The sequence below is a fragment of the Sinocyclocheilus rhinocerous genome, unplaced genomic scaffold, assembly GCF_001515625.1.
Source record: "Sinocyclocheilus rhinocerous isolate Xijiao unplaced genomic scaffold, SAMN03320098_v1.1 scaffold584, whole genome shotgun sequence".
NCBI classification, from domain to species: domain Eukaryota; kingdom Metazoa; phylum Chordata; class Actinopteri; order Cypriniformes; family Cyprinidae; genus Sinocyclocheilus; species Sinocyclocheilus rhinocerous.
In genome coordinates, this window is record NW_015630348.1 from 2690404 (window position 1) to 2703080 (window position 12677).

A 12677-nucleotide genomic window follows, 5' to 3' on the forward strand; every position below is an offset into this window, starting at 1 on the left:
GGTTTATACAAATGACTTTAATATGCATGTTGCATTGTGCACTATGATTATCGAAAAGAAAGGAATAACTCATTGACTTATGGTCCTTTATTGCAACAAACTACCCCATGTATTTTGCTTTATTGACAATCTGGAGCTAAGAACAAGTGATGTTAATGACATACTCTAAATGCGATCACATGCTGCTTAGCTCTCTCACTCTTTCTTTCTCTCTCCCTATTCTTATCCCCCCAGATCATTTAATGTCTCCAGATACATTGTGTTTTATAGCCAATTATCTTACACAATCCATTATCAGTTTTACTGTTATCTCCCATGCATTGCTTTATCTTTCTGTTGGAGTGAATGGCCTGCACAAGTTGCCTTAAGGCACCACACACAAAGAGTTCTTTCATTTGCATTTGCCTTTACTTCATTTGCAGTGCGACATTCTTAGATGGATCTGTTTTCAGAAGTGTGTTAATCAGGTGAATCCAAAGCTCATAATTTTTAAAAAGTGGCAATGTAAGTGTTGACTTGTAACTGTGTGTTTTAGTACAAAGACATACAAACTGTCTATTAAAGAAAACTGTTTTAATGACTTTTAATTCATTGGGGGAAAAAAAGCCAAATATCTCCTCTAGGATGCATAAATATTTTATTCTTTACTCCAGAATTCCATCTGGTCACACATATGTGGAACATTCTTCACATTAAGCCACTAACAGAGATGTAGGTGATATCATGATATTTTTTTCATGTTCTTGTCACATGTGGCATTTTCTGAGAGACAGAGAATGACTCATCTTGTATATGATGCTGCCGGTGCTACAGTGAACTGTGCTGTTTGTCAGTAATATGGATGTGGGGGGAAAAAAAACTGAAAAAATGTCACTGTTTCCTGAGTTGAGAAACAGTGAAGTGTTGTAACCCAGCTCATCTTCAAAACCAAACTTTTCGAACTTGTAATGAAATTGTTCGCAGTGTACTTGTTGGTTGGTTTATGTATTCTAACACAGTTCTTTGCCTGTCTCTTTCTGTTTTTAGCTGGGTGAATAACTTTGGCCATGAAGGTCTCGGACTGCTTTTGGATGTGCTGGAGAGGCTTCTTGATAAGAAACAGTAAGTTATGCAGACTTTCTGACGTCGTCATCTTGAGAAATTCCCTTTCTTTAGTGCTTTTGGATTGCTCATTCACACGCTCTTATCTTTCTCTTTACTCACTGATTTTCTTTTCCTCAGGCAAGAGAACATTGACAAGAAGAACCAGCATAAACTCATTCAGTGCCTCAAGGCCTTCATGAACAATAAGGTGTGTTTAGAATTTAAAAGCTCCACCTTGAGTAATTTATATCATTTTGTGTCCCACACGAGCCAAGTGAAAAAAAAAAAAAAATCTCCAAAGCAACATATCAAAGATTATAAAATCATGCCAGCTCCTTACTTGTCGTTGAGAATGAATACATTTCTGATTGAAATACTGCAGCTTTATTAAACAGGAGCAAACACAAATGAAGGTCGTTCAACTCTAGATAATCATCAGATTTAATATTTTCTAAAGCTGCTTTCATGCCTAAATGGTATTGAAATTATTCAATTACCTCAGCCATGTTAAATATGAATGCTGTTTTATTCCAAACACTTTTCTGTAATATTTTTATTTATTTAATTCCCCCCCCCCCCATTTTTTAAAATTTTTACATTTTTGCAAGTTGTAATAAAATGAGATGTCTTTTTGTTTTCAGTATGGCCTCCAACGAATCTTGGGGGACGAACGAAGCCTCCTCCTCCTCGCAAGAGCGATCGATCCCAAGCAGACTAATATGATGACTGAGATTGTCAAGATTCTGTCAGCTGTTTGTATCATCGGAGAGGAGAACATGTAAGATCATCAGCTCAATCCCATTTTATGTGGTTTTCTTTTCTATAGTGTTTTCTTCAGTAAAATTTATCTTCAAATACACTATAAAAATACTACTACTTGTAGTAGTAATTATAATAATTATTATTGAATATTTAATACTATTAAATATAGTAATAAAGCAATTGTTATAACTATTTTTTTATATTACTTTATATATTTTCTTTTTAAATATCCTCTGACAATTACAAGAAAGGGATGTTTGGCATATTGTTTAAAACATTTTTTTTTAGTAATAAAGTTATACACAGTTGATATAATTAATTATTTAATACTAATATCAATCAACTTTTTTTGTGCCAAAATTTTATGCCAAAATGTACTGATACTTTTAAATATACTAATCAGACATTTTGTACTTTTTACAATATTTTCTATGGTCCCCTTGCGTTACAGCAGTGACCAGAAACTGATATTTATTAGCAAGCGTCCATTGCATGCAGTAAGAGTACATGTTACTATGCCCTTCTCAAATGAGCCTGCTAGAAAGCCCCCGGCTAAGCGTATGCAAGCTTTGTTAGTTTTGTAGTTGAATAATTAAAAAGCTGAGTTTGCAACTGATCGTATGAACTTATCTGGCAATCATCACCTTCAGCCCTGGGATCTGTTTGAGTAAACACACAAACACACGCAGACAGACTCATGCTCACATGCTAAGTGCAAGTTGGTTGAATCGGTGTGTGGTAGGTGAGTAGATTAGTGTTTTTTTATGGGTGTGTAGGTGATCAGAGAGTGTGCAGATCTGTGTGACAGCTGTAAAATGCTGATACCTCACTTAGCGCTGAAACTAGCTCCTTCCCCCTCAAACGCTGTGCAGTGACACTGGCTTATGTTTAGTGCTGTCACATCAAAGCCCTCTTTAAGAGTTGAGCAGGTGTAGCTCATTCTGAAGCCATGTTTGAACCAGCATGAAAGACTTTGTACAGCCCACTCACGACTACAACTTAATCACCTGGATCACAAAACATGGATCTTACACCTAGCTGTTCAGCAAAACTTCTCTCTGCAGTTTTTCCACGACGGAGCACAGCAAACCGATTTTGGGGTAACGAGACATGTGAAAGTGAACTTAACATCTGGTGTAGATCACTAGTATGTAGCGTTTATAGTCTGTTGCATGCAAGAGTCGACAAGCATCTTGTGCCTGCCTGTCTTAATCATAATAGTGATTTTCATACATAATAGATTTCTTTAAATTTAATCATCATCAAAGGGAGGAATAGGAGGAAAAATAAGGGCTACAAGTTGATGAACTACACTTTTTAATGACTGGGTTGACTCCAAAATTAAATTTCTGTCATAATATAAAAATATTTAATTAATTATTAATTATATTTCTTTCAAATATATAAAAAGCTTAATATTTTGTGAAAGTCAAGATACACTGCAATTCACAAATTTAGGTTAAGTACAGTACGATTGAAAATATATATATACATTTTTTTTTTAAATGACACTTTTAATCTGCAAAGACATTACATTGATTAGAAGTTATAAAATTCATTTTATAATGCTACAAAATTTATATTTCAAATAAACACTGTTCATTGAACTTTCTATTTGTTAAAAAAATCCTGAAAAACTATATAAATGTTTCTACAAAAAAAAGTGTTAAGCAGGTTTTCAACATTGATAATGAAAAAGAACCATTATTGATAATTGCGCACCAATGATAATTTAATAGCACAAATTCAGCATATTAGAATGATTTCTGAAGGATCATGTGACACTGAAGAATAGAGTAGTGGCTGTTGAAAATTCAGCTTTGCTGTCAAAGGAATAAATTGCATTTTAAAATATATTCAAATAGAAAATTGATAAATTCCAAAATGAACATTTCCTAACCTGACAAGAGTAGTGATATACACAGTTAACACACAATCTTGCATGTGTTTCTTTACTGAATGGACTATTTTTACACAAGCGATTATTTGTTCTGCAGTTATTATTTTGTCTATGATGCATTCTGTTGTTCTTTTCCCTTAGCCATGAACTGCAATCAACCAGTGCTTGAGTCAGCAAAACAGACATGGGACCTTGTAAAGTTCTTAATTTGCTTTCACAACAGCACTCTGTCCAAACGCATCTCTCCGGTTCTCTTGTGTTGCTGCTTCTGACACAGCATCACATATTGTAGAGTAGACAGACTAAAGGATTTCTCTTATTACTATGTTTGAACATTAGGCTTGTTTTGGTATTTCAAAACCCTAGTGAGTTATAACTCTACATAAAAGTCTGTGACTTTGTTCCAGTTCCCCAGCGTAAACGTCCAAGACCGAGATTACAAGCTTAGACCAACTCGGGTGAACATTCTAAACCAATGTCACGACCATGTCTTGATAAAAAGCTTGTTTACTTAAATGCAATGTTTTGTCTTCTTGCTTTCCTTTAGTCTGGATAAGATCCTGGCAGCCATGACCATTGCTGCAGAGAGGAATAATAAAGAGAGGTTTGCTCCGATAGTGGAGGGGCTGGAGAACCACGAAGCCCAGCAGCTACAGGTCAGAGTTGGTGCCCTTTCCAAGAAAAAGAGAGTCAGAATGCTGGCCTTCCACACCTGCCACTTCACCTTATTACATTCATGTTATAATTCATCACACTCTTTATACAAATATTTACATACACTCTTGATCGGGTAACCCAGACTTTGTAGCTGCAAAGTTAAAACCTATGGTTTCAGAAGACAGTTTTGCCTTTTGTCTAGAATAAGAAGCATTCTTTAATAGACAAACATAAAGACAAAGAATATGATGTGTTTTCTCTATAAAGAATAATTCAGCAGTATCCTTATTTTATATATTTTATAAAATATAACTTATTTTAGTAATCTGTTAAATTGAGTTATAGGAGGTTAGTGAATAAGACACATAATTTAGTGTTGAAAAGCTGCTAATGTGGATCAAATATAGAGAATTCTTTCTAAATAACCTTAGTTGCACATGTGTCTCCTCTAGAACTTCAGAAAAGATCATAATTTATTTTATTTTGTTTTGTTTTTGCAGTGCTCTGTTATTTTTATTGGTTTACATTTTATTTATTTTTAATTGCAATATGTTATTTACTCACATTTTCATTGCTGTTATCATTTTGTTTAAAACATTTTTTTATATTACTCAGTTATTTTTGTATTATTTCAAATTTTATATATTTTTTAATTTGCTATATTATCTGTTATTTAATCACATTTTTTATTGCTGTTATCATTTTATTTTATTTATTATTTTAGATAGGTTTATATCTTTGGGCATGTTGTTTAGCCCGTGTCTGAATTTAGATGTTGCGTCTGTTCTCTAGAACGAGCAAGGAATATTCAAGTAGAACACACATCAACATCACACTTTAAAAAAAAAAAAATTTTTTTATATGTCCTCATGTTTTATTTTACTAATTTCAAATAATTAGTAGAATTCTGCTTTCCCAGGGCAGCAGGTATAGATCTGCTCTGTTTAGTGTCAGTCAATGTGTGAGGCCTCTTCATTTCCAATGCTCTTTTTGATGCTGGAGCCAGGTAGAAATTGGCACATCTGTCACTCAAAGCTCTTCTGCACCCCGGCTCAGCTTGACGTGTGTAAACAAGTCCCCCTATCCCTCTTCTCACTGTGTTCTGTGGTCGTCTGTCAACCCTGCCACCTACGCCACAAGAAGGAAGCTAGCTGCTGGCTATTCTAATGCAACAGGAGGTGTATTCTAAACCCTAATCAGCCCCAACCAGGTCACACAAAGAACCTGGAGCTCTGGAAACTAGCGACAACAACAACCAAAAAAAAAAAAAAAACCTCTTCTCGAGAGATGGTTACTTTATCATCTTCCCGTCTTACTTTTTCCTCTGCATTCTTCAGGCTGGTCTCAGAGGAACCGAATCAAAAGGGCAAGGATGCAGCACCACACCTGTATTTATCATTCCGTGCTTCTCCACAGCCTGCAGTGATCTGTGACCAAGCACAACAAGCCCCTCTCACACATTCATTAACCAAATCCCTAATCTTTGTGTTGCTGTTGAGAGAGCAGTGAAAATGACGATATGATCCAGGGCGAGCGAGAGGAGAAGGGAGGAATGAATCCCTTTGATTTGGTGCCTTGTTTTCCTCCTTGGAAAAAAGGCTTTTAATGAAAAGAACCACTGCTAATTGTGAAGTAAATTAAAACACCTCACCAACGCTGGCGGTTAAAAAGAAATTAAACACTTTTAAAACCTGCGATGGGCTGCAGAGCCTGACTTTTAAAACCTGATTAAAATGTGTTTTGCCGTCACGCCATCTCAGTGACGCAAGCACGCAAACCTAAAACCGTCCCAGCAGTGCCGTTTTTTAATTACTCTGCTGGAATCCACCTCCGGCACTGTGTTGCAGAAGCTCATCATTGCACACGCAACCCATAAAGGAAAATAAGTTCCTCAACCTGCTCCAGCACCCTATCTGCAACATCGTTCCAAACAGGCTGGTGTGTTGATGAAATGCATTTGCCCTCCGGAGAACTCGATGAACGATCTAGATTCACTCAGTGGGCCTCTTCAATGATTCAAATTGAAATAATTGCTCAAATGGGAATACGAGAAGATTTAAGAACTTTGGTGATTTGGAGGCATAATGTTGCACAATGGGAGCAAACTAGGCCTTGTTGCGTTTGCCTGCTGCAGCTCCTGGGTAGCTGGGACTTCGAGAGAAGGAATCAAGAATAGTCCTGATGCCATTGAGTGCTGAACCCAAGGCTACTGCTGTGAAAAGCAGAATTTTTAAGCATTGATTTATTTTTGTTTAGAGTATTATTATTTTTTTCCTACTAGATTTTTAGTTTTAGTTTATTTTTATTTCCCCATTTTCAGTTGTCTATTTTCACTAGATTTTCATTCTATTTTCACTTTCATATATTATTTATTTATTTGTATTTTAGGGCTGCCCAAGTTAATGCACTGGTATAATTTAAAAATGCCAGCAGTCTGAAATAAGTCAGTTATGTTTTTATTTTATTTCAGTTAATGAAAATGTTCAAGTCAATCAAGACTATGCATCTCCTCTAAATGGCTGCCATTGCCTAAATATCATATCAAGAACTGTTTCTCCCATGACTCAAGTCAGGTTTCTGTTTTTGAGGCCGATCTTTGAAGGCCGAACAAGCGAGAGTCAGAATGACGGAGGGGCTACTGACAAATAAAATCATGCAGAAGAATAAAATGTAGGCCAACAGCAACTCCAAAAGCCCAGGCCAAGGCTGGTGAATGTATAGGAAGACTGTTCACATGTCCATCAAGAGTGATCTTTCCACTCTGCATTGATCAACCAAGTGAAGAGCATTGCTTCTCATCCTAGCCGTCTCCCTGGAGCCACCTTATAGCATGTTAAGAACCATCAGCACTCCTCCCTGCCCACTGCCCTGATCTGATAAATCAATTGCAAATACACATCTGTTCAGCCAGGCTTGCTCCCTTCTTTCATCCCTCCTTCCTCTGGACATCTTTACTAATCCACTTGCGTCTTTTCCCTGCATTTTTACCATTTTTCTCTCCCAGTCCTTCACAGTGGCAACTGCCTTGTTCCATCCTTATGAATTCATTTTATTTTATGTAATGTGATATATTGATTTTTTTCTTTAAGATGAGAGATGAGAGCAGTATGAATAAGAGGCTGTTGCAGGGTACTACATTTTAATCATTTATCGCCAAAGGGATGATTCTAAGAATTTGCTTGCATTAAATGATGGTGGTGTGTGTGTGTGTGTGTAAATACAGGTGGCCTGCATGCAGCTGATCAATGCCCTCGTTACATCGCCAGATGATTTAGACTTCAGGATACACTTACGAAATGAGTTTCTGCGCTGCGGCCTCAAGAAGATCCTACCAGTGAGTATATCTTTTGCTTTTTCATTCTTTAAAAAAAAAAAAAATGTTTGTACTTCATTACTTTTATTGCTTATTTGATTTTTTTTCTTTTTTTATATAATAGGATATACTGTATGTTTATTAGTTTTTCTTTTGTGGTAAAGGAAAGTTAGTAAATAAATAGAAAAAAAAGATGTACAACAGCATTTTTGTAATCAAATGACAGATGTTGTTTTTCTAATGAAAGAGTTTGGGTTTAAATGACATTAGTGAAGGCTAAAAGATTTAAAAAAAAAAAAAAAAATACGTTTGAAAAATGGCTTTACAGAACAAATAAAAACTTATGAACAAAACTATTGAAAACTGCTTAAATGTTCCCTGGTTTAGTGTCCTCCTCCCTAATGGCACAGCTTTGTTTCATAAAGGCCATTCCCCTCACACATCATTATCAATCAGCACGCAGATCTCTGCCCCACGCTGCCACAAAGCCCACAACCAGGCCAGCACATCGCTCACCATCTCATTTATGTGGCATTTCCTCACTCTTAATAAGTCATTTTGACTGCTCCCCATATTATTGCAGCAATTATTATAATTATCTCAATCTACCCCCGCATATGATGAGCTTATCGTAATTTATGAATAATGTATTTAAAAATTTAATAGGACAATTAAATGTGACATTGTTCTCTAATTGTGAATAATGAGTTTCCAGGTTTTAGTATCCTCAAAATGGCAAGTGCAAAAGGAAAGAAACAAAGTGAAAGACAAATGAGATGCACTAAATCCTCAAGGAGAGATAGAAAATGGTGTCTGATGAAATGAAAATACACATTTCTGGAGATGGATGGGTGAGTGTGTGTTTGGTGTGTGTGCGAGAGAGCGAGAGAGACTCAGTCCTGCCTCCTACTGCGGCATTGCGAGTGCTCTTTCTCTCTGATTGGCTGTTGCTTTAAGACAGATGGCATGCCTGAAGTATAGTCCACTGATTGATAACTACAGAAATTGGATTACATTTGGCTTTTCACCGTCCATAAACTACACCAGCAGTGATTCATAGTGGAGTTGTAAAGCACACCTATTTTATCCCCTCTTTCTTTATGTCTCTTCCTCTCTAAACCCTTTAGATCTGTTGCATTTGTTACTGGTATACATAGCAAGACAATCTGTGTACCATAGAAAAACAGATTGACTCTCAGCGCTATACAAAACTAATCAGACTTATGGTTTTATTTGACACCTGAGTTTTGAATCACTTGACAAGCACAGCTTTCAAAAACTTTTCTTATAAAACAGCATTTTTTCGGTTTAAACATCAAAATTAGATCCAAAATGAATGTTCAATGGCTAATATGTTGAAAATTAGCCAATAGGCTGTTGATTCATCATTGGCATACTGAAGCCTCTCCTAACATTGGCATTCATCCATCACCTTAAAGGGGTTCTGGTTTTCATTCATTCATTCATTCATTTTCTTATTAAACAGGAATTTGGCCAAAGCCTACACACATTTTTATTATCTTTCCATTTGCACTGCTTGTTTTGAGGATATTAATGCATGTAAACTGTAAATTTTGAATGCATGTATTTATTTCAAAGCTAACAAAGCAAAGTCATGAGCTAAGTGCCACAAAACTCTAATGAGGTCAGTTCAAAGCCTTGTACAAAGAGTTTAAAGCAGCGTTCCTCAAATCTTGCCCTGGAGGGCCAATGCGCTGCAGAGTTTAGCTCCAACCCTGATCAAACTCATCTACCTGTGATTTTCTAATGATCCTGAAGACATTGATTAGCATGCTCAGGTTTGCTTGATTAAGGTTAGAGCTAAACTCTGCAGGAAAGTGGATCTCGTGGGCCAGATTTGAGGATCCCTGGTTTAAAGTATCTAAAAAGCAGACTTTTTCTTGTTATATTACCAATGTTATATGAGGACACATGTTCATCAGTCACTCATTCCTCTTATGTCAACCTCTGTAATCACAGGAGCTGAAGGAGACGGAGGAACTCGACATTCAGCTGAAGGTGTTTAATGAAAATAAGGAGGAGGATTCCATCGAACTGTCTCACCGACTGGATGACATCCGCGCAGAGATGGAATATCCTTTTTACCGCTGCCTCGTGTATGCGTGCAGCTGCAAGGGCACCCGGTGTGGCTCATGGGTCTAAAGCCAAGACCTCCAGTTTATTCGGAAGGGATTTGAGAATCAGGTTTTTTTTTTCAATTCCAGTCCAGCCTCTGGCAACTCTGGTGATAAACAAACCTCTTCACATCAACACGTGCACGCACCGCACACATATCCCAGCATCCTCCTCTGGCCCTGAGCTCATTATACTGGCATTCCAGAGACACAGAGAGCAACCTCTACGCTCACCTCTCCTCTGTTTCATTCCCCCTCAAATCTGCGGATAGACTATGCCACGCGGCTATGGAAATCGGTTCACACTTATTTTCTCCCTGTTTATACATCTGCATTTGACCCTTCAGGCCACAGCTGCGTACGTGGCAGCCATATGCAGTAGCTTATGGATTTGTGTGTATCCTCACAGTACCCTTTATAAAGCAGCTTGAAGCCATTCGCTGAATTCGAAAAAGCAGCATATTTTTTTCTGTGGTTTTAGTGCTGATTTTGTTGATGGTTTTTATCGTTTCACCCTCTTTCCATAACCTCTCAGAGGGAAAGCTTCGCTGAAATGATGGAGAAGCCAGAGTTTTAGTTCAGGCTGTCTGGACTAATGATTTTCGTGAGCAGCCAACTGTGCAAGAGACACAACATTTGTCTCTAAGGACAATTTGGCATTGATCTGTAAGTGCCTTGTGTAATATGCGTGTCTAAGCAACGGTCTCTGTCTTTCTCAGTCCTTTTCCTCTTCTTCTCTTTCTAAACAACACACGTTTTTCAGTCCCGCTTTGTGTTTTCGGTGTGGCTGCTTTACAAATATTTTCCTACATTTACCTATAGAGATAATATCTATATGTATGCATTTATTTATTTATTCAATCTCATCACCTTTCTTGTTTTCTGTCAGGCTGTTTTATGACTATTTAAATATAATATAATATATATATATATATATATATATATATATATATTGAGATAGTGAATTGGTGGGTTTTTGTTAAATGTGAGCCAAAATCATCACAATTAAAAGAACCAAAGACTTAAACTACTTCAGTGTGCATTGAATTTATTTAATACACGAGTTTCACAATTTGAGTTAAATTACTGAAATAAATGAAATTTTCCACGACATTCTAATTTATTGAGATGCACCTGTATATATATATATATATATACAGTGCAGTGAAAAGGTTTTTGCCCCCTTCTTGTTTTTTTTTATTTTTTGCATATTTGTCACACTTAAAAGATTCAGATCATCAAACAAATTTTTATATTTCACAAAGATAATCCAATTAAATAGAAAATGCAGTTTTTAAATGATGATTGCATTTAAGGGAAAAAAGCTGTCCAAACCTTCCTGGCCCTACGTGAAAAATGAATTGCCCCCTCCTGTTAAATCATGAAAGAACTGTGATTAACCACATTATTTTAGAAATCTGAGTAAAATTTTACTAGCCACCCCCAGGCCTGATTACTGCCAGACCTGTTGAATCAAGAAATCACTTAAATAGAACCTGTCTGACAAAGTGAAGCATGCTTAAAGAGCAACACATCATGCCGCGATCTAAAGAAATTCAAGAACAGATGAGAAACAAAATAGTTGACATGTATCAGTCTGGAAAGGGTTATGAAGCCATTTCTAAGGCTTTGGGACTCCAGCGAACCATGGTCAGAGCCATTATCCACAAATGGAGAAAGCTTGGAACAGTGGTGAACCTTCCCAGGAGTGGCCGGCCTACCAAAATTACTCCAAGAGCGCAACGACGACTCATCCAGGAGGTCATAAAAGAACCCAGAACAACATCTAAAGAACGGCCTCACTTGCCTCAATTAAGGTCAGTGTTCATGATTCAACAATAAGAAAGAGACTGGGCAAAAACGGTATCCATGGGAGAGTTCCAAGGCAAAAGCCATTGCTGACCAAAAAGAACACAAAGGCTTGTCTCACATTTGCCAAAAAATATCTTGTTTATCCCCAAGACTTTTGGGCAAATATTCTGTGGACTGATGAGACAAAAGTTTAACTTTTTGGAAGGTGTGTGTACCAAAACATCTGGCGTAAAACCAACACAGCATTTCATAAAAATAACATAATACCAACAGTCAAACATGGTGGTGGTAGTGTGATGGTCTGGGGCTGTTTTTCAGCTTTAGGACCTGGACGACTTGCCATAATTGATGGAACCTTGAATTCTGCACTCTATCAGAAAATGCTGAAGGAGAATGTCCGGCCATCAGTTTGTTACCTCAAGCTCAAGCGCACTTGAGTTATGCAGCAGGGCAATGATCCCAAACACACCAGCAAGCCCACCTCTGAAAGGCTCAAGAAAAACAAAATTAAGGTTTTGGAGTGACCAAATCAAAGTCCGGACTTAAATCCGATTGAGATGCTGTGGCATGACCTTAAACAGTCCATTCATGCTCGAAAACCCTCCAATGTGGCTGAATTAAAACAATTCTCCAAAGAAGAGTGGGCCAAAATTCCTCCACAGCGTTGTGAAAGACTCATTGCCGGTAATCGCAAACGCTTGATTGCAGTTGTTGCTGCAAAGGGTGGCATAACCAGTTATTAGATTTAGGGGGCAATTACTTTTTCACGTAGTGCCAGGCAGGTTTGGACAGCTTTTTTCCCTTAATAAATGAAATCATTATTTCAAAACTGCCTTTTGTATTTACTCGGGTTATCTTTGTGTAATTTTAAAATTTGTTTGATGATCTGAATCATTCAAGTGTGACAAATATGCAAAAAAAAACAAAACAGGAAGGGGGGCGCGATGACTGGAATTAAGATCGCTGCATTAGAGTATTAGTATTAGTAGACTGTCATCTTAATATCTGCTAACAC

General features: G+C 37.1%; 1 protein-coding gene across 1 annotated transcript in view; it reads left to right on the forward strand.

The window, feature by feature from the left end:
- Positions 1–12677, forward strand: part of LOC107740173 (protein diaphanous homolog 2-like) — a 429112-nt gene that overhangs the window by 129751 nt on the left and 286684 nt on the right. Inside the window, exons 8-13 of the mRNA XM_016552518.1 lie at positions 1027–1101; positions 1222–1291; positions 1725–1861; positions 4293–4401; positions 7626–7736; positions 9696–9808. Coding sequence (XP_016408004.1) covers positions 1027–1101; positions 1222–1291; positions 1725–1861; positions 4293–4401; positions 7626–7736; positions 9696–9808 — 615 coding nt within the window. The remainder of the gene's footprint in view (positions 1–1026; positions 1102–1221; positions 1292–1724; positions 1862–4292; positions 4402–7625; positions 7737–9695; positions 9809–12677) is intronic.